General features: G+C 40.6%; 1 protein-coding gene across 1 annotated transcript in view; it reads right to left on the bottom strand.

The window, feature by feature from the left end:
* Window positions 1-27,774, bottom strand: part of PITPNM3 (PITPNM family member 3) — a 151,192-nt gene that overhangs the window by 83,059 nt on the left and 40,359 nt on the right. The window contains exon 2 of the mRNA XM_081346743.1: window positions 9,385-9,471. Coding sequence (XP_081202869.1) covers window positions 9,385-9,471 — 87 coding nt within the window. The remainder of the gene's footprint in view (window positions 1-9,384; window positions 9,472-27,774) is intronic.

Genomic DNA, 27,774 nt, shown 5'->3' with positions numbered 1-27,774 from the left:
AGATGATACCTCTCGCCTACCAGCCATTTGGAAACCCGCCTTGATTGACAGACGAGTCCCAACCACCAAGAATGATACCAGACCCAAACTCATGATAACATCACATGACATCACCACCACACAACCATTCAAAAAGCAAATCCGAACCCACAACGATAACGACACACAACCACAAAACAGAAACCTAACCACAGCTGCAACATCAGCCACTTTAAACCCCTCCAAACCACACAATAAGCAAACTGACACCCACTATAAAAACATGGCACCACCACAAACACGGAGCCGAACAAAAGCAGCACAACTCACCAGTTCAGGTCTAAGGCTGGCAGCTGAGACCAGCCCATCCACTCAAAACACACCCCCACCCAATCAAAACACAGCCCCCATTCAAAACACACTCCCACCCAATCAGAACACAGCTAACCCCCCACCCAATCAGAGCACACCTCCACCCACAGAACACACCCCCTCTGGCAGTTTAAAAAAGAGGAACAAACAGCCACTATCACACACTTCTCCCAGAAGAAAGAAGCTGAAGTCACCAGCCTGAGGATGACGGATGAGATTTCGTCGAAACGTTGCTCTTACACCTTCAATTCTACGTGGGGAAAAACCCGAATAACCAAAGATCCATATATATATATATATATATATATATATATATATATATATATGTAGATCTAGAGTCTCGGGTTTCTTCCCGCGTTCCTTTCATCTTCAGAAAGTTGTGGCGACGTTTCGACGAAATCCCATCCGTCATCATCAGGCCGGAGTGTTTCTCCTGCTGCTACCAGGAGCAATGCGTGGTCTGGCTGTTCCTTTCCTTCCAACTGCCGGTGGGGCTGTGTTCTGACTGGGAGGAGGCGTGGCTGCTTTCTGATTGGGTGGGGGTGTCCTCTGGCTGGGTGGAGGCGTGGCTGTCTTCTGATTGGGTGGATGCGTGGCTGTCCCCTGATTGGTTGGAGGCGTGGCCGTCTTCCGACTGGGTGGGGTGTGTTCCGAATGGGTGGGGATCTTTGTTGTGTTGTAATATCCTGAGTGTTGTGATTTGGTGTCCTGAGGAGTGGGCTGTGTAGTGGCCTTCAGAGCTTTGGTTTGGCTCCGAGTTCGAGGACCTGCTATGTATCTCTGGTATGGGTCAGTCAGGTTCGTGTGTGCGTTCTTCTGCTTGGGTGATGGCCCTTTTGCTTGACTTGTCCTGTCTTCTGTGTGGGAGAGTTTTTGTTCTGGGTGTGGATGAGTCTTGCTGGGGCTGGTGGCATTTGGGGTTGTTTGTTGGTTTTTTTAAATCCTTATTTGCTGAAATTCGTTTCTCTATCAATGCTGGTTTCCAAATGGCATGTAGGCGGGAGGTGTCGTCTCGCTTGTTCATACTGTCTGGGTGTTTTTCTATTTCAATGGCTTCTCTGATTATTCTGCTATTGAGATGTTCTATTTTGGCGATTGTTTTTGTACCTTCAAAATTGATGTTGTGTCCCGTAGTGTTTATGTGTTGTACTAGTGAAGATGTGTGATCTTTCTTCTGTACTAAGTTCTTATGTTCTTCTACACGTACCTCTATTCTTCTGTTAGTCTGTCCGATGTATGTTGCTGGACAGGAAGCGCATGGGATTTGGTATATGCCCTGGTTTTCCAGTTCTATTTTGTCTTTGGGATTTCTCAGGATGGTTGATATCTTTCTGTCAGTGTTAAATGCGGTTTTGATGTTATGTTTGCGTAGTACTTTACTGATTCTGTCGGTTGTTCCTTTTATGTAGGGCAAGATGGCTCGTCCGTTGTTCTGTTCTTCTTCTTGGATGTTTTTCTGTTTCGGAGTCCCCTGCTGAATCATGTTGGTGATTTTGTTTGTTTGGAACTTGTTTGCTGTCAATATGTCTGTCAGGGTGTGTAGTTCTGTTTGTATATGGGTTTCATCTGCAAGGCGTCTGGTTCTTGTTATTAGTGTTTTGGCTACTGAATTTATTTGTGCTGGGTGATGATGTGATTGCGCATTGAGGTAACGGTTGGTGTGTGTTTTCTTTTGGTAGACTGTGTGTCCTAGGGTGCCGTTTTGTTTTTTGTATATAAGTACATCCAGGAAAGGTAACTGGTTGTTTGTTTCAATCTCCATGGTGAATTTTATTTTGGGATGTAGGCTGTTCAGGTGTGTTAGGAAGTTTTCTAGCTCTTTTCTTCCGTGGGGCCAGATCACGAAGGTGTCATCCACATATCTGAGCCACAGTTTTGGTTTGTTTGTAGTCTTTTCCAGAGCGTTAGTTTCAAATTCTTCCATGAAAAGGTTGGCGATAACTGGTGATAGAGGGGATCCCATTGGTGCGCCTTCTATTTGTTTGTATCTCTGGCCTCTGTGTATGAAGTATGTGTTTGATAAGCAGTGTTCTGCTAGTTCTATAATATGGTTTGGTGGTTGGTATTTGCTTCTTATTGTTGATAGAGCTTCTTGGACTGGCACCTGGGTGAATAGTGATACCACATCGAAGCTGACTAGCAAGTCTTTTTGGTCTATCTGTAGATTTTTCACTAATTCTATAAAGTGGTATGAGTTTTGGACATATGAAGCTGCCATTTCTGCATGAGGTTGTAATTGTTTTGCTAGGTATTTAGCTAAGTTTTGTAGTGGTGAGCCTATAGAACTTACTATGGGTCTTAGTGGGATTCCATCTTTGTGTATTTTGGGGAGGCCATATAGTTTTGGGCATCTGGATGACTTCTCCCTAGGAATGATTGTTTGTTGGGTTTCTTGGCTTATAGAAGTTGATTTTATCTTCTTCTTGGTGGTCTTTTCTAGATAGGTTGTGGGATCTGTATCTATAGGTTTGTATGTAGTTTCTTTGAGTAAGTTGGACAGTTTCTCTTCATAGTCTGATGTGTCCATTACCACTGTAGCATTGCCTTTATCTGCTGGTAGTATGATTATGCTGTTGTCTTTTCTTAGGTTTTGCAATGCTACTTGTTCTTCTTTTGTTAGGTTGCTTTTGGGTGGTTTGCTTGTGCATAGGATGTGGGTGACTTCATGTCTGACTTGGTCTGCTTCATCTGCATTGAGTTTAGTTAAGCTGGTTTCAACTCCACATATGATGGTTTCTGTGGGAATTTTCTTTGGTGCAACAGCGAAGTTGAAACCTTTTGCTAGGACGTTTGTTTCTGCTGTTGTTAGTCTTCTGTGGGAGATGTTATGCACTACTTGTTGTAGATGTTGTTGTGATGTGGTTGTTTGGTTGTTGTAGTTCTCTAATTGTTTGAGTTTCTTTGAATGTCTGTTGTTTTTATAGATGGTTTCTGTTTCTGCTCTCCAAACCGCCAATTGTTTCACTTTGTCCCATAGTATCGGGTGAATAGTGTTGCTGAGTTTGAGATGTAATGTTAGTAGGTCCTTGTTTGTTTGGTCTAATTGAAATCTTTTATTGTGGAGTTCATTTCTTAGTAATGCCATTTCTGTTCTTCTTAGAATGCGTTTGGTTGAAGTGGTATTGATGTGGAATTTCAATTTGAAACAATTTGGTCTTATATTTTGGTCTCGACATTGGCATAGGAAAGGTATGTCACTTAGTATTCTTGCTCTTCGTACTTCTGACTTTTCGTAAGCCCTGGTTAGTTGGTAGATGTCCTCCCCGTAGAGGTATGATATTTGTTTTCGTAGATTCTCGCGGGTGTCTGTATGTGTAGATCTAGAGTCTCGGGTTTCTTCCCGCGTTCCTTTCATCTTCAGAAAGTTGTGGCGACGTTTCGACGAAATCCCATCCGTCATCATCAGGCCGGAGTGTTTCTCCTGCTGCTACCAGGAGCAATGCGTGGTCTGGCTGTTCCTTTCCTTCCAACTGCCGGTGGGGCTGTGTTCTGACTGGGAGGAGGCGTGGCTGCTTTCTGATTGGGTGGGGGTGTCCTCTGGCTGGGTGGAGGCGTGGCTGTCTTCTGATTGGGTGGATGCGTGGCTGTCCCCTGATTGGTTGGAGGCGTGGCCGTCTTCCGACTGGGTGGGGTGTGTTCCGAATGGGTGGGGATCTTTGTTGTGTTGTAATATCCTGAGTGTTGTGATTTGGTGTCCTGAGGAGTGGGCTGTGTAGTGGCCTTCAGAGCTTTGGTTTGGCTCCGAGTTCGAGGACCTGCTATGTATCTCTGGTATGGGTCAGTCAGGTTCGTGTGTGCGTTCTTCTGCTTGGGTGATGGCCCTTTTGCTTGACTTGTCCTGTCTTCTGTGTGGGAGAGTTTTTGTTCTGGGTGTGGATGAGTCTTGCTGGGGCTGGTGGCATTTGGGGTTGTTTGTTGGTTTTTTAAATCCTTATTTGCTGAAATTCGTTTCTCTATCAATGCTGGTTTCCAAATGGCATGTAGGCGGGAGGTGTCGTCTCGCTTGTTCATACTGTCTGGGTGTTTTTCTATTTCAATGGCTTCTCTGATTATTCTGCTATTGAGATGTTCTATTTTGGCGATTGTTTTTGTACCTTCAAAATTGATGTTGTGTCCCGTAGTGTTTATGTGTTGTACTAGTGAAGATGTGTGATCTTTCTTCTGTACTAAGTTCTTATGTTCTTCTACACGTACCTCTATTCTTCTGTTAGTCTGTCCGATGTATGTTGCTGGACAGGAAGCGCATGGGATTTGGTATATGCCCTGGTTTTCCAGTTCTATTTTGTCTTTGGGATTTCTCAGGATGGTTGATATCTTTCTGTCAGTGTTAAATGCGGTTTTGATGTTATGTTTGCGTAGTACTTTACTGATTCTGTCGGTTGTTCCTTTTATGTAGGGCAAGATGGCTCGTCCGTTGTTCTGTTCTTCTTCTTGGATGTTTTTCTGTTTCGGAGTCCCCTGCTGAATCATGTTGGTGATTTTGTTTGTTTGGAACTTGTTTGCTGTCAATATGTCTGTCAGGGTGTGTAGTTCTGTTTGTATATGGGTTTCATCTGCAAGGCGTCTGGTTCTTGTTATTAGTGTTTTGGCTACTGAATTTATTTGTGCTGGGTGATGATGTGATTGCGCATTGAGGTAACGGTTGGTGTGTGTTTTCTTTTGGTAGACTGTGTGTCCTAGGGTGCCGTTTTGTTTTTTGTATATAAGTACATCCAGGAAAGGTAACTGGTTGTTTGTTTCAATCTCCATGGTGAATTTTATTTTGGGATGTAGGGATGTACACATCATCACCCAGCACAAATAAATTCAGTAGCCAAAACACTAATAACAAGAACCAGACGCCTTGCAGATGAAACCCATATACAAACAGAACTACACACCCTGACAGACATATTGACAGCAAACAAGTTCCAAACAAACAAAATCACCAACATGATTCAGCAGGGGACTCCGAAACAGAAAAACATCCAAGAAGAAGAACAGAACAACGGACGAGCCATCTTGCCCTACATAAAAGGAACAACCGACAGAATCAGTAAAGTACTACGCAAACATAACATCAAAACCGCATTTAACACTGACAGAAAGATATCAACCATCCTGAGAAATCCCAAAGACAAAATAGAACTGGAAAACCAGGGCATATACCAAATCCCATGCGCTTCCTGTCCAGCAACATACATCGGACAGACTAACAGAAGAATAGAGGTACGTGTAGAAGAACATAAGAACTTAGTACAGAAGAAAGATCACACATCTTCACTAGTACAACACATAAACACTACGGGACACAACATCAATTTTGAAGGTACAAAAACAATCGCCAAAATAGAACATCTCAATAGCAGAATAATCAGAGAAGCCATTGAAATAGAAAAACACCCAGACAGTATGAACAAGCGAGACGACACCTCCCGCCTACATGCCATTTGGAAACCAGCATTGATAGAGAAACGAATTTCAGCAAATAAGGATTTAAAAAACCAACAAACAACCCCAAATGCCACCAGCCCCAGCAAGACTCATCCACACCCAGAACAAAAACTCTCCCACACAGAAGACAGGACAAGTCAAGCAAAAGGGCCATCACCCAAGCAGAAGAACGCACACACGAACCTGACTGACCCATACCAGAGATACATAGCAGGTCCTCGAACTCGGAGCCAAACCAAAGCTCTGAAGGCCACTACACAGCCCACTCCTCAGGACACCAAATCACAACACTCAGGATATTACAACACAACAAAGATCCCCACCCATTCGGAACACACCCCACCCAGTCGGAAGACGGCCACGCCTCCAACCAATCAGGGGACAGCCACGCATCCACCCAATCAGAAGACAGCCACGCCTCCACCCAGCCAGAGGACACCCCCACCCAATCAGAAAGCAGCCACGCCTCCTCCCAGTCAGAACACAGCCCCACCGGCAGTTGGAAGGAAAGGAACAGCCAGACCACGCATTGCTCCTGGTAGCAGCAGGAGAAACACTCCGGCCTGATGATGACGGATGGGATTTCGTCGAAACGTCGCCACAACTTTCTGAAGATGAAAGGAACGCGGGAAGAAACCCGAGACTCTAGATCTACACATACAGACACCCGCGAGAATCTACGAAAACATATATATATATATATATATATATATATATATGCATTAAATCAATGAGAATCTAGACCAACCCAGGTTTTACTAATAATATTTTAAAGAAAAGAATCTCTGAAAATAATAATATTGACTTTGGTCCTGTCACCACGTACTTGTGGTTGCTATGGAGAATCTGAGTCTCTGTTAAAACTTATGTCTGAGGACATATACCATTCATGCTTTAAATGATAGATCTAGCTGAGCAACCTCAAAAATAGCAGCTACCTATTTTTTCAGCAGTAATATCAAAGAAGAGAACAGTAATCACAGAAAAACATGAAGTCACAAAAAGCTTTAGCAGATCATTTTTCCACTACCACTTCCATAGCATAAAAACAGTATGCCAAGATATTTGAAGGATCAAAGTAGATCTATATTATTTCCTGTCATCAATATTTGCAGCATATAAATCCTCTGAGAAAACCATAGTTTTGATTTTAGTTTATTGTGAGCTTTTCATCTCCACTAGAGCCCACAGTTTCTCCTATGGCCAGCTTCAGTTGAGAAGACAAAATAATAAATAATAATAATAATAATAATAATAATAATAATAATAATAATAATAATAATAATAATAACAACAACAACAACAACAACAATAACAATAACAATAATAATAATAATAATAATAATAATAATAATAATAATAATAATAATAATAATAATAAAGTTGGAAGGGACCTTGGAGGTCATCTAGTCCAACCCCCTGCTCAGGGAGGAAACCTTATACCATTTCAGGCAAATGGCTGTCCAGTCTCTTCTTAAAAACCTCCAGTGTTGGAGCATTCACCACCTCTGGAGGCAGGTTGTTCCACTGGTTAATTGTTCTAACTGTCAGGAAGTTTCTCCTTAGTTCTAGGTTGCTTCTCTCCTTGACTAGTTTCCATCCGTTGCTTCTTGTCCTGCTTTCAGGTGCTTTGGAGAATAGCTTGACTCCCTCTTCTTTGTGGTAGCCCCTGAGATATTGGAACACTGCTATCATGTCACCCCTCACCCTTCTCTTCATTAAACTACACATACCCAATTCCAGCAACCGTTCCCTATATGTTTTATCCTCCAGCCCCCTAATCATCTTTGTTGCTCTTCTCTGTACCCTTTCTACATATCTGCTGTTAAATTTAGAGGATCTAGAATTAATTGAAGTGATTAAGGTGAACCTAAGTTTAATTGGACCATACCATTTACATGCAGGAAGTCAGGAAATAAATAGGTTCTAAAGCAGATAAATAAAAGAAAACAAACAGTCCATTAAAGTTCTTTTGGCTGCAAATATTCATTATCTTTGGGCACAGTTTGTTGCTATAAAGTCTGCAAGGTTCCAAAATAAGTTCCAAGTCACAACATTTGAGCAAGCAATTAATTTGGCAATTTCTAAGATCTGAGGAAAAAAACACTTCTCAAAATACAATTTTTCCCCATGCCATGACTTCACTAAGATCATTCATAGTACAATCAGACCAAAATGCTACTACCTCCATTCATACATGGATGATCATGCAGTAATAAATTCCACCACAGAAATCCCACTTAAATTAATGCAAGCAGCAGAAAAGTTAATTAAAGAGATATAAACAAAACTTTCGATAAATGATGTAAGCTGGCATCGTCTGTCATCCTAAAGCCTTCCAAAATACTAGGTTTTAAGTAGAAGGACCCTTTATATATATGGCAGAAAATCAAGGTAAAACAATTTGTTAAATGTCCAAAAAAAAAACCCTCTACTAACAAAACAGTGGCATACTTTTGGAGCAAGTTGAGAGGATCCAGAGCAGGCTTTGATCTATGAGCTTATGCCTGCTTTGAAAAGGGCATTTTTGTTTCTCTCTGTCAAGCAAAAACAAAATTGCAGAGAAGGATGGATTGTAATTTTCTCCTCACTTTATTTTTAGCTAACCTAAACTATGGTATGTGAGTTATCCACACAGAGTCCAGAGTCTAGTTTTGGCTCAACATCAAATCTCAGCCCCTGAGCAAATTGATCAAGGAGGGGAAGCTGTAACAAGCAACAAGCAAAAATTTACCCAACCTATCTGGAGAAATGTGCATCAATATGACAGAAAATCTGCATTGTCTTACTCTTAATTTGGAGCAACATGTCCAACATATTTTAACTTTTGTTGTTAGTTGCGAAGTCGTGTCCGACCCTGGACAACGTTCCTCCAGGCCTTCCTGTCCTCTACCATCTTCTGGAGTCCATTTAAGCTCACACCTACTGCTTCAGTGACTCCATCCAGCCACCTCATTCTCTGTCGTCCCCTTCTTCTATTGCCCTCAATCTTTCCCAGCATTAGGCTCTTCTCCAGTGAGTCCTTCCTTCTCATTAGGTGGCCAAAGTATTTGAGTTTTAGCTTCAGGATCTGGCCTTTTAAAGAGCAGTCAGGGTTGATCTCCTCTAGGACTGACCGGTTTGATCGCCTTGCAGTCCAAGGGACTCGCAGGAGTCTTCTCCAGCACCATAGTTCAAAGGCTTCAATTCTTTGGCGCTCAGCCTTTTTCTTATGGTCCAACTTTCACTGCCAATTTTAACTTTAGATACAAATATTACCTGTTCCATGCAGATAAGACAATTCTCTCCAAAATGAAACACTCCAATTACTCAATTTCAGATCACCAGTGGCTACAGCACCTTCCGATTCCCTTCTTTTAAAAAAAACAAATTAGCCATAAATTACTCCCTGGGGAGAGATTCTCCAAGTACATTACAAATTCTTTCCTGCAAAGCTGATCTACAGGAATAGTTTTTAATAAAGCCCTAAAAGGAGAATAAAACTGTAGAGTTTTACATTTTAAGAAAGCTAGACATAAATGTAAATCTTACACGTAGACCGTGCTTGTTAACCTCCCTGAAAACTTGACAGCTCAGAACCAATGAAGAAGGATTACAAACCTCGTGCATCGAAGAATTCATCATCAGAGCTTTCCACTGAGTCGATGCCTTCCATGGGCCACTGAGAGCCAAACCGGTGCAATCCAACTGAACAAGGGGAGAAATGCAGTATTAGTATACAGGATTCCAAGATGGGAGTCCAATCAAACTTTCTGTGTATTTAAAACCTTCCATTTTTCAGTCAGCAGCTTTAAAATACTACTGAAGTTGAGTGGCTAATAAATTCAAATGCATACAAACATTTTTAAAAACCGCTGTTGTCAAACAAGAAAAAAAATCAAGAAAACAGTTGGTCCACTAGAGAGAGAAGATAGCAAGGAAGTAACAGGCAGCAGAGAGAAAGCAGAGCTACTTAACTCATTCTTTGCATCGGTCTTCATGCAGAAATAAATTATAACCGAACCCACCAAAAACATAACTGAAAGAGACAAACTAGAAATAAAAGCTAAAATAAACAAAAAATGGTAAGAGAACAGCTGTCTGATCTTGATGAACATAAATCACTGGGGCCTGACGGACTATACCCCAGAGTTCTGAATGAACTGGCAAATGACATCTCAGAACCACTGTTCCATATCTTTCAAAAATCCTGGAGCACAGAGGAACTATCAGAGGACTGGAAAAGAGCTGATATGGTTCCCAACATCATCATCATCATAATTTGGAAGGGACCTTGGAGGTCATCTAATCCAGCCCGTTACTCAGGCAGGAAACCCTACAACATTTCAGACAAATGACTGTCCAGTCTTTTCTTAAAAACTTCCAGTGTTGGAGCATTCAGAGCTTCTGGAGACAGGTTGTTCCATTGATTAATTGTTCTGTCAGGAAATTTCTCCTTAGTTCTAGGTTGCTTCTCTCTTTGGTTAGTTTCCATCCATTGCTTTTTTGTTTGGGAACTTCCTCATTGCTATTGTGCCTCTGCAATCAGAAATTTGATGACACTGGAGATAAAGGACATCAAGAGGAATTTTTAAACATCAAGAGGAATTTGGAGGGGACAAATTAAGAGGAACTCTGAGTGACCTACCCTGGAACAGGGGGGAAAGTGGAGCTGACCTATTGTATTACCCTATGACTGGGAGCTACAGAAAAGAAAAGGTTCATTTTCCTTTGCTGGCAGAAGTCTTAGGATTTGACTCTTATCAGATTGTATTTAATTCAGATGATAGCACTTAAATTGAGGGCAAGTCCAATAAGCTTTAGCCTTAGCCTAGGGAAATCATCATACTGGTTGACACACCTCCATTCCTGAGATAAGGGACTGCCCAGATCACTTGCAGATTTAGGATGCCACACTACATTACAGATTTGCTTCTCAGTCACATAGCATTCTGAAGAACCCTCAAACACTGACATATTGTTCATTTTATGTCCTGTTTTTCAATCAGTTTTGTGTGCCAAAATAACTCAAGTCATTAAAAAAGATACTGAGCTGGACCTGCCCTGAGGCTTAAAGTCAAAAAAGACAAGGCACATGGGAGATGAGAAATGGTAGGAAAAGAAGAAGAGTCAGATTGATTGTTCAACGCCAAAATGAAATAGTAAGCAGCAAGGTGGCATTTATACATAGTTCAGTCGAGGCTGGTTTTAACCTCCTGAAGCGCTTGCTTAAATAGAAAGTTCTGGCAGTTGTTCCTTTGGATGATAGATGCAGCCAGATTTGGTGTGGCAGATGGATGGAGGTACAGCTTGGCTCTCCAGTCCCAGGGCAACTGGAAGCAATGAAGTGCAAAACAGATTCTTTGCATCTGCCTTTTTCTTACCACTGTAAACATGAACACAACACATATGTATACCTACCCTTTGTGCCCTGACCAGTGTACATTTGAGGATTCATGGCAGCACGACACAACACAATGTTGCCTTGCTTCTAGGCAAGGTTTGTTTGACTTGTACATATTTTAATCTTATATTTTATGTTGTATAGTATGCCTTATTTTAATTGTGATGCTCCTGATGCAAATAAACAAAAAAACAACACTGTAACCAGGCCATTATATATTTTCGGGAAAACCTGGATGCAATCTCCCAAGAGCTCTTGATCCACTGATGGATGAATGAAGATGAAGTGTGTGCTAGCCTTTCTCTTTCCCGTTCCAAGAAATATACCTTTCTCCATGAAATTCATCATCAGAACATCAGAGACATTGACAAAATGGTGCTGTAATACTTCAAGAAGACTGATATGAAATGGCAATAAAGAATGGACTTATGACATATTTTAAAGTCTCTCAGCCCAAATGCTTGGCCAACGTTATGCTGACACAAGAGGCCCAATGAGAAAGTTCATGGACAAATGTATTTTTTCCTTTTTGTTTAGGTTAAGATTTTTTTCCTTTTTTTTCAAAATTGCATCAATTTGTTAAGGAATGCTATTTCCTTTTAATGTTGCCTCAAACAGATAGATCAGGGTGACCTAACCTAACTATGCCAACTAGGAAAAGAAAGGGATCTTTTCTCACTGCTGCTGTTTTGAGCTAAACTGTGCTCTTAGATCACTCTGCACTGGTGCCTAATTTATCTCTAGTTTTCTCAACACTTCACTTTTTCCTTTAGTTCTTATTTTTATTAGTCTATAATTGCAGTGCAGCAACATCTATACAAGGGGTATAGATACCAGCTTTGCTGGCTGAGGAATTCTGGAAATTGAAGTCCACAAGTCATAAAAGGGCCAAGTTTGAAGACCCCTGATCTATACTAAGTAACAATGAGATTAAAATGGCAATATATCCATAATTATTGCATAAATGGTATGACCTCACATACCATCTAATGTATCATGAGGTATCATTTGTGTCATTCCATTATTTATCATTATTTGCCCTCTCCATCACTGACTCCTCAGAGGCTTATACCAGGCATGTCAAACTTGTGATGTCACGTGACATTGCGCAACGTATTGTGACTTTTTCCCTATTGCTGGCAATGGGGTGGGCGCGATTTTAGTATGATGCATCTGGCCCACGGGCCGGCAATTTGACATACCTGGCCAATACTATGGGAGCCTTTCAAACTGATGAGGACAAGCTACATAATTAACAAACAAGTATATAGTAGGACAAGAGTCACACTCTGAAGATGACTTCTAGAGAGGTTGTGGTGTCCTGTTCATGATATTACAGGTCACAGACTGCCTTTGTACGTTTATTTAAAATTTGTGTGATTCTTGTGGACCTCTTCCTCTAATAACTAACTGTAGTTCTGTCCAAAGATCTTAACTCAGTGACAAAGCACATGCTCTGTGGGCAGAAGGCTCAATTGCTGAACATCGCTTTTTTCTAAAGATCTCAGTGATGGATGGTTTCTCATTCAAGATAACCCTTAATAATAGGTTCCAGCCAGAGTGCAGAGTAGCTTTTTTTTATTATATTAAGCTGATTATTCCAAAATGTTACTACACTCCCAATTCTACAAATACAGTGGAAAAACCCATGAGTCAACGTGGCTTACATGCATGTTGGTCAATATTAATCATTTGCTGTTTTCTTCTGCTTTTCATACCCAAACGATATATTGGCATATACATCCAATGATTAATCATTCAGCTACACTTTGCTACCGACTAAATCCTCTCTATTTCTCCTGCAGAACCCATTTAATATAAATACTGGGCTATGATTTTATAAACTTAAAATATCCAATTAAAACTAATGAATTTTAGTTATGAAGCCAATAACTTGATGGCTTTGAAGACAGAGATCCTGGAAAATGCTAACAGCTTGGCTACATTAAATAAAATCCATTTAATGCTAAGTGTTCCCAGACACACCAATAGCCTTTCAAATTAATCTACAAAAAGTGACAAAAACCTGCTAACTGAGCACTAGGTATTATTAAGGTAAAAGTATAGGGCTTGAAGGATGTTCTTTTACATTTCATCTTTACCTTAAAGAAAGCAATTTTGTGAGCCTTTATTTTCAAGCTGCAAACAGACTATATCACTCAGGCTGCGGTAGTGAAAGATCAGTTTACTTAACACACTATTTTGTACAAAATATAATATGGACATAGTTGACACTTACTGGGATTTAACATTTTCCTCCCTGCTTAAATCCCAAGGAAAATCTGCATCTAAAATGTTTTTTGTTTAGATTCCACTGGCTCTGATGTGATCCACCCCCAAAGCAAACACCATCAATAGAAAAATTATTTCTTCAGGACTTAAGCAGGGGAAAAAAAAATTAGAATCCTCCTCTATGCTTACTCATTTCTCAGTAATCATCCACAGCTGGGATTAATTGCAGTTAGGTTTCACATCTGGTTGTGAAAATGGGCCAAACAGATCCTGTTAATCTAGAATTTCCTATTTTGCTACTCTTCTCCAAGCTTTCTAAACCCAGTGTGGTTCCAATGTAATAAAATTCTCTTAAAAAAATAATCTGAGGACATGCAATTGAATAAATACATGTTGCTATGCTAATGGCTTTCCCCAGCTCTACTTTACTGAATTTCATTTACTCGCTTTTTCTTTTACTTACTTTCTCAAATTTTAGCTTATAAGCTTTTCATGGGACAAGATAAAGCTCCATGAATACAGAAGGTGTTATATAAATAATTATTCAAAAGACCTTTCTCACACAAGAACACATCTGTGACAGAAGCACTCATGATGCTAGCAAAGTTTGGTATATCCAAAAATAGATCCAATTCTTCTCTCTAGAAGATCAAGAGAGGCAATCTTTGGCCTTGATGTTGAAATGAGAAAGAATTTCATGGGGGGTGGGGAATAATTTGCCCTTTCCAGTTTTCCTTCTATATAAGGTATGCATCTAATGAGGTTTCTCAATGTTATTTCATATTCTATTTGCATTTCCTCTAAGTCTTTTATCTCCTCCTGGGAAGACATGATGGCTTCACAGGGCAACTGTCTCTTGGTGTCATTTTCATGAATGGTATCTACTGTTTATAGGCAAAGAATGGGCCCATCACTATTTTCTCATGATAACAGCTTGCTTTTACAAAATATGGCAGCCAATTGGCCAAACACTGTGTTATCAAAACTCAGCCATGACAAGGATGAACAACATGCAAACTTGGACTTCTTCAGACTTGATTTGTAGATAATTTGGCTTCCTATATAAGGAAGGAGCTTGTAGCAGCAGGATGCCCCCACTATACCAAGTTTTCTGTATCAGGAAAACTGGCAAAGAAGGAGAAATGTGCAAATCAAGTTGGCATAGGGCTTGTATATTTCCATCTGTCTTAAAGACATGCTGCCTGTTCAAAATGCTAACATTTCTAATTATCTTTCCTAATGAGAGTGACATTGCCATAAATGTGAAGGGTAAGGCTAACTGTGAATGGTTATAATACAAAATTGTAAATGTGAAGGGTAAGGCTAACTGTGAATGGTTATAATACAAAATGGACTGTCCAGAAGTCCCAAAATTTTAGAGATTGATTCCTGTAGGGAACTGATCCTTTTTGTTAGCATTCTGGGCCAGCGGGAAGTATTGTCCTGAGAAGCATATTATATATACCGTATATATATAGATCTTTGGTCATTCGGGATTTTCCCCCACGTAGAATTGGAGGTATCAGGGCAACGTTTCGACGAAGTCTCATCTGTCATCCTCAGGCTGGTGACTTCAGCTTCGTTCTTCTGGGAGAAGTGTGTGATAGTGGCTGTTTTTTCTTCTTTTTTAAACTGCCAGAGGGGGTGTGTTCTGTGGGTGGAGGCTTGGCTGTGTTCTGATGGGGTGGAGGTGTGCTCCGATTGGGTGGGGGCTTAGCTGTGTTCTGATTGGGTGGGAGTGTGTTTTGAATGGGGGCTGTGTTCTGATTGGGTGGGGATGTGTTTTGAGTGGATGGGCTGGTCTCAGCTGCCAGCCTTAGACCTGAACTGGTGAGTTGTGCTGCTTTTGTTCGACTCCGTGTTTGTGGTGGTGCCATGTTTTTATAGTGGGTGTCAGTTTGCTTACTGTGTGGTTTGGAGAGGTTAAAAGTGGCTAATGTTGCAGCTGTAGTTAGGTTTCTGTTTTGTGGTTGTGTGTCGTTATCGTTGTGGGTTCGGATTTGCTTTGAATGGTTGTGTGGTGGTGATGTCATGTGATGTTTTTTTTTATTTAAAAAGTTTTACAATACATTTTGACTTTAATCCCCCCCTCCCCCACCCCTATCCCTCTCCCCCACTCCCTCCTCCCCCCCCCCCGACTTCCCAGAGCTAAATACAGGGCATAAAATCAAAAAACAAACATAAACACCCCTATGTTATCAACAATAAACTATAAATTCTATCTCTCTCTAGCTCATATAAAATGAGTACAAACAATATTAATATTACAAATAAAGTAGAAAAGAAAAAGAGGAAAACAGAAAAAGATCTTTACTCAAAATAAATTTTCTTAATCCCAGTCCTTATTCATATTAATTTCAAAAAAACAAAGAAAAGAAAAAAAAACTTTCACCTGCTATTTGCATTCTCCCACCTTTCTCTAATTTCCAAACAAATTCTCAGTTACGCACCAAAAGCGCTTATCTCTGTTAATCTTAATAATCTCCGACCAAACTAAACTATAATCAAAAATAGTTCTTGCATGTATCACGCCAAATGTCTCACAGTTCCAAATCATCCTTAAGTTCAAATAAAAGTTCAAATAAAAAGAGTATATAAAAAAAAATTAGGCAATCTCTAAGACAACTTGTTGTTAATTAGGAGCTTACATACCCACTCTTAGTTCAACACATAGTTTAAGTCCATAACCCTAATATACTTTTCTAGCAAGCAAATAACATCAATCTTAAATTGTGTAAAATATTAACAAAGAGGAAAAAAAACTTTCTTTCTCCTCTATAATAATTTTACTCCATTGACATTCTAATCTAAAAATTTAATCAGCAATCTTAACGCCCCAAAACCTTTGGAGCACCTCTGTCATGACCCCCAAAACTTCTTTAGCCCGCTCTCCTCCTACATCTTCACTGTAAGCACACTTTGAAGATTCCATAACTTTCTGCTGGTCTTGCTCTTGCTCTCGTCTCGCTCTTCTTAGGGCGGCACGCGTCATCTTCTGGCCTCCTGCAGCAACCGATGAGACTGTGGCTTGATCCCCTCCAACACCATTGTCCTCTGTCTGTCTATCTGCAACATCTTGAAACTTTCCCACACCGTATCCTTTTGCAGCTTCCAAAAATGATAGGGGGGTTGCTTTTAACACATTACTATAAAAATCACGTGCCTGAGCCACAGTAACCAAACGATGTCTTTTACCTTCGTGCGTCGCCACCAACCCAACTGGAATCTCCCATCTGAACTTAATATCACGTTTCTTAAGTTCCTGTACTAGAAATGCAAAATCTTTCCTTCTCCTTAGGATCTTCGGAGGGATCTCTTTTAAAACCAAAACTTCTTGCTCAGCCACTACCAAATTAGTATCATAAGCAGCTTGAATGACTTCATCTCTAATTACTCTCTTTGTAAAATAGACCACCACATCTCTGGGTAACTTCCTCTGTCTTGCAATCCATGAATTTACACGAAAAACTTTGTCCATATTTCCCTCAATTTCAGATGCTGACTGGCCCAGTACCCCTTCCAGAGCCTCAGAAATCAGCTGCTTTAAATCTTCTTTACCATTCTCCTTTAAACCCCTAATTCTAATAGCATACTGCATCTGATTATACTGAACAAGGCTCAATTCTTCGTCCATTTTACCCCTTATATTTTCATTTTCTAATACCTTTGCTTCTAATATAGAGTTCTTTTGACTGAGATCCTCCACTTTTATATCCAGCTGTAGCACACATTCAGCTACGGATTCAACCTTAGACAAGATGTCCACCCTCATTGCTCTCAGCTTCTCTTCCATCTTCTTCTCCAATTTCTCCATTTTCTCCTCCAATTTCTCCTCCAGCTTTTTCAACTTTTCATCCATCATATCAGACATCAGTTGTGCATGCTTTCCAAGAGCGTCTTGTAAATCCTTAAGCGTCAATACCGAGGGAGATGCAGGAGGAAGCAAAGCTTGCAGTGAGGTCTCTTGCACCAGGGAAGACCCCGCATTCCGAAGAGCTTTAGAAGTTTTAGCCGCCATCTTCCCCCACTTTCACTTATTACGCACTTTCACTTTAAAGCTATAAAATCCATTGAGCTAGAGAGTAAAAATAAAGAGTCCACTTCACCTTGACCTCCTGTACCGCTCTGCCTGCATCTTGATAATCAAAAGTATTTCCTTTTGGCAGGGGTGGTTGCTAACGCCTGGCTCTGCTCCAAGAATCCCAGAGCAGAGGCGCTGCGCAGCTCGGAGCAACCCAGGCTTCGGGGGGGCTCATCCTTCAGCCGCCCAAGCTCTCAGCTCAGGCGGCCCCGGAGAGCTCAACCCCTACCTGGGGCCTCACCCCCTCCTCTTCTCCCGAGGAGGGGGCTTCAAATCCATCAAAACAGCTGATCGGCGCTGTTTACGATGGAAAAACACAGCTGCGGAGCAGGCAGCCCGAAAACGGCTGTCTTTCGACGTCGCGTCGCCACCGGAAGACCGTCATGTGATGTTATAATGAGTTTGGGTCAGGTATCATTCTTGGTGGTTGGGACTCATCTGTCAATCAAGGCGGGTTTCCAAATGGCTGGTAGGCGAGAGATATCATCTCGTTTGTTCATGCTGTGGGGGCGTTTTTCTATCTCGATGGCTTCTCTGATTATTCTGTTGTTAAAATGTTCAATTTTGGCGATAGTTCTGGGTTTTTTTAAAATCAATTTCGTGTCCCGTGGCTTTAAAGTGTTGGAACAGGGATGAAGTTTGTTCTCCCTTTCTGAGTGAGTTCCTGTGCTCTTCAATGCGTGCACTTATTCTTCTGTTGGTCTGTCCGATGTATGTGGTGGGGCAGGTGGGGCATGGGATTTCGTATACTCCTTGGTTTTCTAACCCAATTATGTCTTTGGGGTTTCTTAGGATGGTGGATATTTTTCTGTCTGTGCAGAATGCTGTTTTGATGTTGTGTTTTTGGAGGATCTTGCTGATTCTGTCTGTGGTCCCTTTTAAGTATGGGAGGACGGCTTTGCCATTTTCTTGTTCTCTGTCTTGGATTTTTGTGGGTGTCTCTCTTCGGATTAAGTTGGTAATCATGTTTCTTTGAATCTGTTGGCTGTTAGTACATTAGTGAGAGTGTGTAGTTTGGTTTTTAGGTGTGTCAGCTAGGTGTTTTGTTCTGGAGATGAGTGTCTTGGCTACGGAGTTGATCTGTGCTGGGTGGTGGTGTGAGAGTGCGTTCAGGTAGCAGTTTGTGTCTGTGTTTTTTATGGTAGATAGTGTGTCCTAGGGAGCCATTGGATTTCTTGTAGACTAAGACATCAAGCAAGGGAAGATGATTGTTAGCTTCTGTTTCCATGGTGAATTGTATTTTGGGGTGTAGGCTGTTGAGGTGTGTGAAGAAGTCATCCAGTTTTTCTTTGCCGTGTGCCCAGATTACGAAGGTGTCATCTACGTATCTGAGCCAGAGTTTGGGTTTGTGGTTGGATTTTTCTAGAGCGAGGGTTTCAAAGTGTTCCATGTAGAAGTTTCCGATGACAGGTGAGAGAGGTGATCCCATGGGTGCTCCTTCCATTTGTTTATATCTTTGTCCATTGTAGATGAAGTATGTGTTTGATAGGCAGTGGTTGGTCAGATCTAGGATGTGTTTTGGGGGGTTGTATTTATTTAGGATAGCTGTCAAGGCTTCTTTGATTGGCACTTGTGTGAAGAGGGATATGACATCGAAGCTCACAAGTAGGTCACAGGGCTGTAAGTTTATTTTACTTATGATCTCTATGAATTGGAATGAGTTTTGTACATGTGAGGTGATGGAATTTGCGTAAGGCTGTACTTGTTTGGCAAGAAATTTGGCTAGATTTTGTAGAGGTGAGCCTATGGAGCTGACTATGGGTCTGAGTGGGGTTCCTTCTTAGTGTATCTTGGGGAGACCATAGAGTTTGGGACATCTGGATGATTTTTCTCTGGGAATGATTGTTTGCTGGATCTCTTCACTGATGGGGGTGGTTTTTATTTTGGATTTTGTGTCTTGAGTTTGTATGTGGAGTCTCGGAGTAGGTTGGATAATTTGGTATGGTATATATATTTCTCTCCCATCTGTTTCCAAAAATACATAAACATTTTATTATTGTGCATAAATCTTCAATAATAAAATTAAATCAACCAAAATGTTTTTGGGTGCTTTTCGTTTCTTTCTTTTTAACTGAGGATTGTTAAAACTGAAGTTGGTTTATTTCATGTTAATCTAAAAACAAATATTGCAAACAAAAGAAAATAATACAATATGATCTACATAAAGAGACTTTATACCATCAAAACTGGAGAAACAGGAAAGGATGTCATGACTAAGAAACCCCACACTTGGAAGACCTTTCTCTAATCCAGGGGTGTCAAACTCGCAATGTCACGTGATGTGTCGTGATATATTGTGACTTTTCCCCCATTGCCGGCATGGGGAGGCGCAATTTCGGCATGACGCATCCAGCCCACAGGCCAGCAGTTTAACACCCCTGGTCTAATCTGACAGCCATTTTCAAACCACTTTTACTGAAATCCTAGCACTTTCACTGGGAAAAGAGGAAATAGCAATTAAGAAGCACAGCTTATTTGCTAAACATATATATAGTAGACATCCCACAATGCAAAGCTTAACAAAAATTTCTTTCCTCTCTCCCATGTGCCAAAATAGCATACTGGCCATCTTTGTGGATACATTGGCAGCAATTCCAAGCATCAAATGCCTCCCTCCTTTTTAAAAAAAATGAAAATGGGGGAGCAAAACACCTTATTAATTCATAAAAATTAAATCAGCCACAAATGGTTTATTGAATGGAAAGCCAGACTTTGATTTTAATTAAGCCAAACTGGTAGAACACTTGGGAAGAACTGGCAGCCAGAAGGAAAAGCAAGATAAAAGCAGCCAAAAGGAATAATGAGTGGGTGTGAAGGCAAAATGGATTGCACACAAAGGAGTGAGGAAGGAAGGAAGGAAAGTCTCTAGCTGCAGTTTTTAATGCCAGTCCCTCAATTCCACTTCCCCCAAATGGCAAATGACTATGTCCTTGGGATAAGGACAATTACTACTACAATTCAGTGTAGTAGTTAAGGTGGTTGGCTAGAAATCACCTGTTAGGCATGAAAGGCACTGGGTGATTTTGGGCTAGTCTCTCTCTCTCAGCTCTATCCACCTCATAGGGTTGCTGTTGTGGGGAAAATTGATTTCATTGATTTGGTGTTGTAGGTCTGACATCAAGAGACTGTCTGAGAAAAGAAGAAATTGATTTTGCAAAGAGGAGATCTCTAGAATTTGTAACAATGTTCTCAGACCCACTAACAATTTCTATCTTTAGAGTAGTGTTTCTTCAAGTGTGGCCCTAAGACCCCTGGGGGTCCCCCAAGAGGCTCTTACCAGGAGGTCTAAACAAGTGGAAAAAATACCACAGCAAAAGAAGGAAAGCATTTTAATGGCAGGACTGTAAAGTACAATGAATATACATAGAATGCATATACATAGAATGCATATACATAGAATGAGGGCTATTGCTAAACACATTGATTTGTGCTTCTTAGATTGTAAGCCGCCCTGAGTCTTCGGAGAAGGGCGGGATATAACTGGGATTAAAATAAATAAATAAATAAATAAATAAATAAATAAATAAACTTGGCATCTTCACCCTACATTTAGCCTTAAGCTGCATCTCTAACACTGTTTCAGGGATGGAGTAGTCCTATCCTTGCCATAAGTGAAGAAAAAAAATAGAAAAAAGATTTAAACAGTACTACTTATCTTCCCACTGTTCACAGAGTCAAAATAGCACCCCTGGATATCTCACAAACTGAGTCCCCCACTCACGGAGGAAACTAAAGCTAAAAATTTGATTCCTCTTCCAAGCTCTGACTCCAGACCTATTAGATATGGCAGTACTTTTCAACCTTGGCTACTTGAAGATACGGTGTGTGGATTTCAAGTCCCAGAATTTCTCAGCCAGCTATGATGGCTGGGGAATTCTAGAAGTGGAAGTCCACATTCCTCCAAGTAGCCAAGATTGAGAAACACTGAGATATGGCATATCTCCCTGGTCTACTCGCTATTACTGGCTTTTTAAAAATGTTAAAAATTGCAATAAATCATCTATTCCTCTTCTACAGCAAAAACAACCAATTGTATTTTGGTGCCTACAAAGTTATTGCATGTTATATATTTAAGCTGACGTGACATTAAATAGCTTCTATTAAGACAACAAATAGAATTTTTTTCTATACAGCACTGCAGAATTGGTCGCGTTTTCTTATATAGAAACAGACAACTCCAGATGGGGCTTCATTCCCCCTGCTCCCATCACTCCATTTCTCTCCCCCAAACACATTCTTGTTCTGAAAAGGAAGAGGACGCTGTTCTCAGACTTGATTCAGCATGATCTAAAATGGTGAGGCACATCATTTAACCAGCCTCACTGTAAAATAGGTAGTTAAGATAAATTAAGGGAACAGAAGCCTATTTTAATGGATTGCGGAGGATGTAGTCTGAAATTAGCAGACAGAATAGCTATACTGAAAGAATGCCAAGTTTAGGTGTTATCTATCATTGGAAATTTTGGATTCCAAAAACGTCCTGGCTTATTCAAACCTGCATGAAGGTGGCCATTCATCTAAGCACCAGATCCACAAGACTTGATACCCTCATGGAAGAAAAAGTACAGGTAGTCCTCAACTTATAACCACAATTGAGCCCAAAATTTCTGTTGTTAAATGAGACATTTGTTACGTGAGTTTTGCCCAGTTTACAATGTTTCTTGTCACAGTTGTAAAGTGAATCTCTGCAGTTGGCAAGTTAGTAACTCGGCTGTTAAGTGAATCTGGCTTCCCCATTGATTTTGCTTGTGAGGAGGTCACAAAAGTGATCACATGACCTTGGGACACAGCAACGGTCATAAGTATGAACAGTTGCCAAGCCTCTGAATTTTGATCACATGATCATGGGGATGTTTCAAAGTTCGTGTGAAAAACAGTCATAAGTCCCACTTTTCAATGCCGTTGTAACTGAATGGTTGCTAAATGAATTGTTGTAAGTCGAGGACTACCTGTATCTGTTGCCTAGATTGCAGCTGCAACATGGAGCATGCTCGGATCAAGGTGCATGACTAAAATTACTTCAATGATATGCCGATTCCATCTCTGCCAAGTCAAGCACAATTTCACTCTCTCTACCTCCCTCCTTCTCAATCTCTCACTCACTCTTTCTCCTTAATGATAGTCATCCCACTCAGCCCAATTACTGAAAATCAATTACGGCCCTGGGATCCCACAGGGACATGTCTGTCAGAGATTCTCACTTCACAGGCACATTACATGTATCATGCTGGCTCAGTAGCTCCAAGTAAAAGGAAAAAGGGTTCTTCTCATCCCATTCAGACAGAAAAACATTCCTTAAAAATATGAAACGAATGGGAAAGGACCTTGTTTCAGATACTTGGGCTTAACAGCACGCATTGGACTGGTGACTAATATATTTGGGTAATTTTACTGAATTTATATTTATTAATAAGGAATAGCTAACTCACGCATGGGTTGCAAGTAACCCTCTATGTGAACTTTGCATTTCTTAAAGAACCCCTGGCAAACTCACTGATTTTCAGTGGGTTAGGACGCTGAGCTTGTTGACCAGATGGTCGGCAGTTTGGCGGGTCGAATCCCGAGTGCTGCGTAGCAGAGTGAGCGCCTCTTACTCGTCCCAGCTTCTGCCAACCTAGCAGTTCGAAAGCACATAAAAATGCAAGTAGAAAAATAGGGACCACTACGGTGGGAAGGTAACAGCGTTCCATGCACCTTTGGCGTCTAGTCATGCCAGCCACATGACCACGAAGACGTCCTCGGACAAGCACTGGCTCTTCGGCTTTGAAACGGAGATGAGCACCGGCCCCTAGAGTCGGAAACGACTAGCACGCATGTGCAGGGGAACCTTTACCTTTACCTTTATTTACACATGGTCCTGCTTTTAAGGATACTAAATGACAGTGTTCATGTGACATGCTTAACTAATCGTATTTTGAGGGTTGCACAATGCATTAAAATATGCATTAATCAAATGGGCTGTTTGCATTACCTGCTATGACACAGAAACATAATCAAATTTAACATTATGAGCTTGGCATGTTTGTATTAATGTATGTGAACATACAAGGGACGCGGTGGCTCAGTGGGTTAGGACGCTGAGCTTGTCGATCAGATGGTTGGCAGTTTGGCGGGTTGAATCCTGAGTGCCACGTAACAGAGTGAGCGCCTGTTACTCGTCCCAGCTTCTGCCAACCTAGCAGTTCGAAAGCACATAAAAATGCAAGTAGAAAAATAGGGACCACTACGGTGGGAAGGTAACAGTGTTCCGTGCACCTTTGGCGTCTAGTCATGCCGGCCACATGACCATGGAGACGTCCTTGGACAAGTGCTGGCTCTTCGGCTTTGAAACGGAGATGAGCACCGGCCCCTAGAGTCGGAATTGACTAGCACGCATGTGCGGGGGAACCTTTACCTATGTGAACACATTTCATGTACTTGCCCCAACTGAATAGGGCTGTCTTCATCATTAGCAAGGAATGATGCATATGGCATGGATAAAATTAGAACAAGTTCCTAATATACATGCATGTTCTTTTTCTTATCAAAAAGTTCTTGACTGATCAAAAACACAATGGATTGTTGCAATCATATCTATAGGCCTATCTGGTAAGTTATATTTTCTTTTCTCTTTTCTTAATATTTCTATTACTTATTCCTTTTCCATGCTTTTTATTCCACTTTCAACGTATTATTAACTTGAAAATAAATATTGTAATCAGGTATGTATGGATATATGTATAATATATTCAGCTGCTTAATTAAGTCAATCTTGTTGTGGGGGGGGAAGCCATGAGTTAATTATCTCCACTGTTCTGAGGATTGAAATATTCATCTTTCACTTACAGACATCACAACACTGCTAACATTCTCTGAGGTCCGAGAAAAAAAACCCAGAACAAATTATAGCTAACAACTTACACTTTCTGGAAGCAAAAGTTGGATTTTGAAGAAGCAGAATATCAAGCGTAGTGTTGCTTCTGAACTTTGGTCTTAGAGAAGACTCCTGAGAATATCACAGTCCTTAAGCAAATCAACCCAGAGTTCTCACCCAAATGATCTCAAAGAGCCTTGGTGGAGCAGTGGGCTAATGCCTCCTTAAGTAACACCAGCTGCCTGCAATTAGTGCAGGTTCGAGTCCCACCAGGCTCAAGGTTGACTCAGCCTTCCATCCTTCTGAGGTAGGTAAAATGAGGACCCAGATTGTTGGGGGCAATTAAGCTGACTTTGTAATAATGCCGCTTGGGGGAGGCCGAAAGCCCTAATAAGCAGACATATACATAGAATGAAGGCTATTGCTAAGCACATTGGTTTGTGCTTCTTAGATTGTGAGCCGCCCTGAGTCTTTGGAGAAGGGCGGGATATAAATGGGATTTTAAAAAAAATGTTTGCACAAATTATCAGTTCATATTAACATACTTTGGACATATTCTCTCTAGGAAAGTTTATAATGTCTGGAAAGATGGAAGAAAAAAGAAGAAAAAGACACCAGCAGTACTGTAAGCTGGATGGATTCAGTTACACTGGTGATACACAAATGAAAAAGAACCAGATTGGAAACAAATCCTCCTTGAGAAAATACATATATGTAGTCACTAATAGTTGAGACCAACTTGATGGCACATAATTAATCACTACCAATCACACAAAAATTGTCCAAGAACTGTAGGTTGACTCCAGTTAATTAAGAGGCTCAGGGTATCTGCCTACATTCACTTCTGAAGACATTATTGGCCTGGAATAGGAAGCCATGGGTCACCTATCTACATTTTATTAAAGATCAGAAAAAGTTTGTGTAGCTGAATCCTTGGCTTTTAAGGCCAAATAATGCTGTTCCATGGTCCCCATGACCTCCATCAAGTCTTCCCCAAATTTAGAGGTAGTATGTGCTAAGTCCTGGTTTGTTTAACCATGATTTACTTTGAGAACCTAGCCAAAGGTGAAAACATGGGTACCATGTCAGTGGATCACAGGGCAGAGGACAATAATCTGAAAAATGTCTAGAGTGTTGATGCGAGTCTGTTGACTACTAGCAACAAATTTCTTCAAAGAGCACTATAGAATTTAAGCAATACGGCCAGAGACCTGGGTCTACTTCTGACTTTCAAACAAGACAATCAGTTTTTACCTCCACAGAAGGTACTCTAATCTAGAAGTACCTTTTAACTCCACTTTAGTTCCAGTGAAATATAGTTTCCTAGCCTACCAGTTGCTAGGCTACCATAACATTTTTCTTTGCCTGTAACTAACCACAAGCCAGAGCTAAAGAGAATAAACACTGAGGACAGTTAGTGGTCTACAAGAGCATCACGCAAAGCTTTGGCATCCTGAGCTGTGTGATGAAAAATCTATCTGCAGAAAAACTGGAAGAATATTCTCTCTCTCTCTCTCTCTCCTCTCTCTCTCTCTCTCTCCCTCCCTCCCTCTCCCTCTCTCTCTCCCTCTCTCTCTCTCTCACACACATCTCATGTAAGGCATTCCAGCTGCAGAGCCCATCTGTGCACACATACACTATCTCTTACTCATTCAGAGAGAGAGACACAGAGACACACACAGAGAAACCATTAGCAGCTTTCTTGAGGATCACATCACTGTTTGGTGAAATGAAACCTTTTATCAGGCACTCAAAGTTGTTTTCTCCTTCAACAAGCATTCATTGCTTGGAAAGCTTAAATCCACTTGCTTTTCTCTTCTACAGCGAGAGAACAATAAAGAGGACATTTTTTCTAATATTGCATCTTTTTCCCTGGTTAGTGTTAAAAAAACCCTCCCTATTAGATTTCACTCAGATTCAAAGTTCAGTTTTCAAATACTGATGATTTTATAGCAGCCATGGGATTAGGTGTGTGGGGAGGGTAGGAGGTGGAAAAGAAAAAGGTTTTCATATTATCTACTACTCTTTTCTAGCAAAACAATGCAGAAAACTACATGAAGCCTGGCAGGAATATTTCCTGATGAGATGCCTCCTGATGTGCTGGATATGCTATACAAGAGAGATTATATGGGACTGACCATTCCAGATATTGTAAGGGAGGCTTTATTTCTTGAATATAGTTTTTGAATGATTATGAAAGAATACAGTACTGGTAGAATAAATGTGATACAGTATTACTCAGAGATGAGCATTCAGAATACCAAAATATATTCTATGTGGAGTTGTCTTCAAAAAGTGTATGGTATAAAATTTATGTAAAGTATAGAGCCATTTCCCTTTGTTGAAAGATCTGTGCTTGTTTTCTAGATGTATTGTAAAGTGTTGGGAGTACTTAGTAACCCAAGGCCAGCAAAAGATATAATCTTCTTTTCAGAAATCTATTCATGAGTCATATGGTTTCAAACTTTGGAATGCAATCTTTAATTGCACAACCCTCTCTGCTTTCAAGAAGAGCATCACAACTTTTCAGTCTAGTCTTTGAAATTGATTGAATATGATGGTATTGGATAATATTAGTGTCTTCTAGGCAAGATCAGTTATTTCTCAACTAGTCCCTCTCATACATAGTCAATATATTAATTGCTCTTCCTCAACACTGTCAGGAATAATTGCTTGTGTACATACAACTCATGTAACCAGGTCAGTTAAAGATTAAGGACTGTATTTGCACATGTTTAGCATTCACCCTGGCTAGGTATTTTTGTGGTTTGGGGTATTGTTGAAATCTAAAAAAGGTAAATATAGTAACCAAATTAAACCTTGTAAACACAGTCATTGAGGTTGGAAAAGATGAAAAAATAGAGATGACTAATTAATTTTGTCACAATCTCTGATCCTAGAGAAGGACATGCATACAAAAGCAATTAGATGAACTCCTATTCACAGAGCTAATATTAAAATGGGAAAAACATGCATTCAACTCTTACAGCATATATCCTTACATCTCTCCATTTAGATCATATTATATCCATCCATCCATCATCTCTGTGTGTGTTATATACATTCATCTACATTTGTCCCATCCATCCTACCTTGTACATGCATTTAGGTATGCATAGATAATATATGAGGGTGAGCCAAGGGAGCTCCTTTGTACCAACGGAACAAGACTTCTCTTTGCTGTTGTTTACTTGTGTTCTTGATCATCAAATTAGCAGGACTGGGAATAAAATTATGGGGAGGACAATTTCCCCTCGCATTCCCTCCTCTCTCCACTTTGGTTATTCAGACAACTTGGAAAACAGCAGAATAATCAGTGAAAAGGTATGGGGAGCTATTGTCTGAAAGCATTCAAAGTCATCCAAGAATGATGCAAATGGAAAGGCAATATAAGGAGGTCTGGCATCCAGTAGTTGAGTCTAGCTCTCAGCTTCCTTCACC

This window comes from Vipera berus (genome assembly GCF_964194415.1).
Source record: "Vipera berus genome assembly, chromosome: 1".
Classification (NCBI taxonomy): domain Eukaryota; kingdom Metazoa; phylum Chordata; class Lepidosauria; order Squamata; family Viperidae; genus Vipera; species Vipera berus.
The sequence above is the reverse complement of the archived record's forward strand: the minus strand, read 5'-3'. Positions and strand labels throughout refer to the sequence as shown.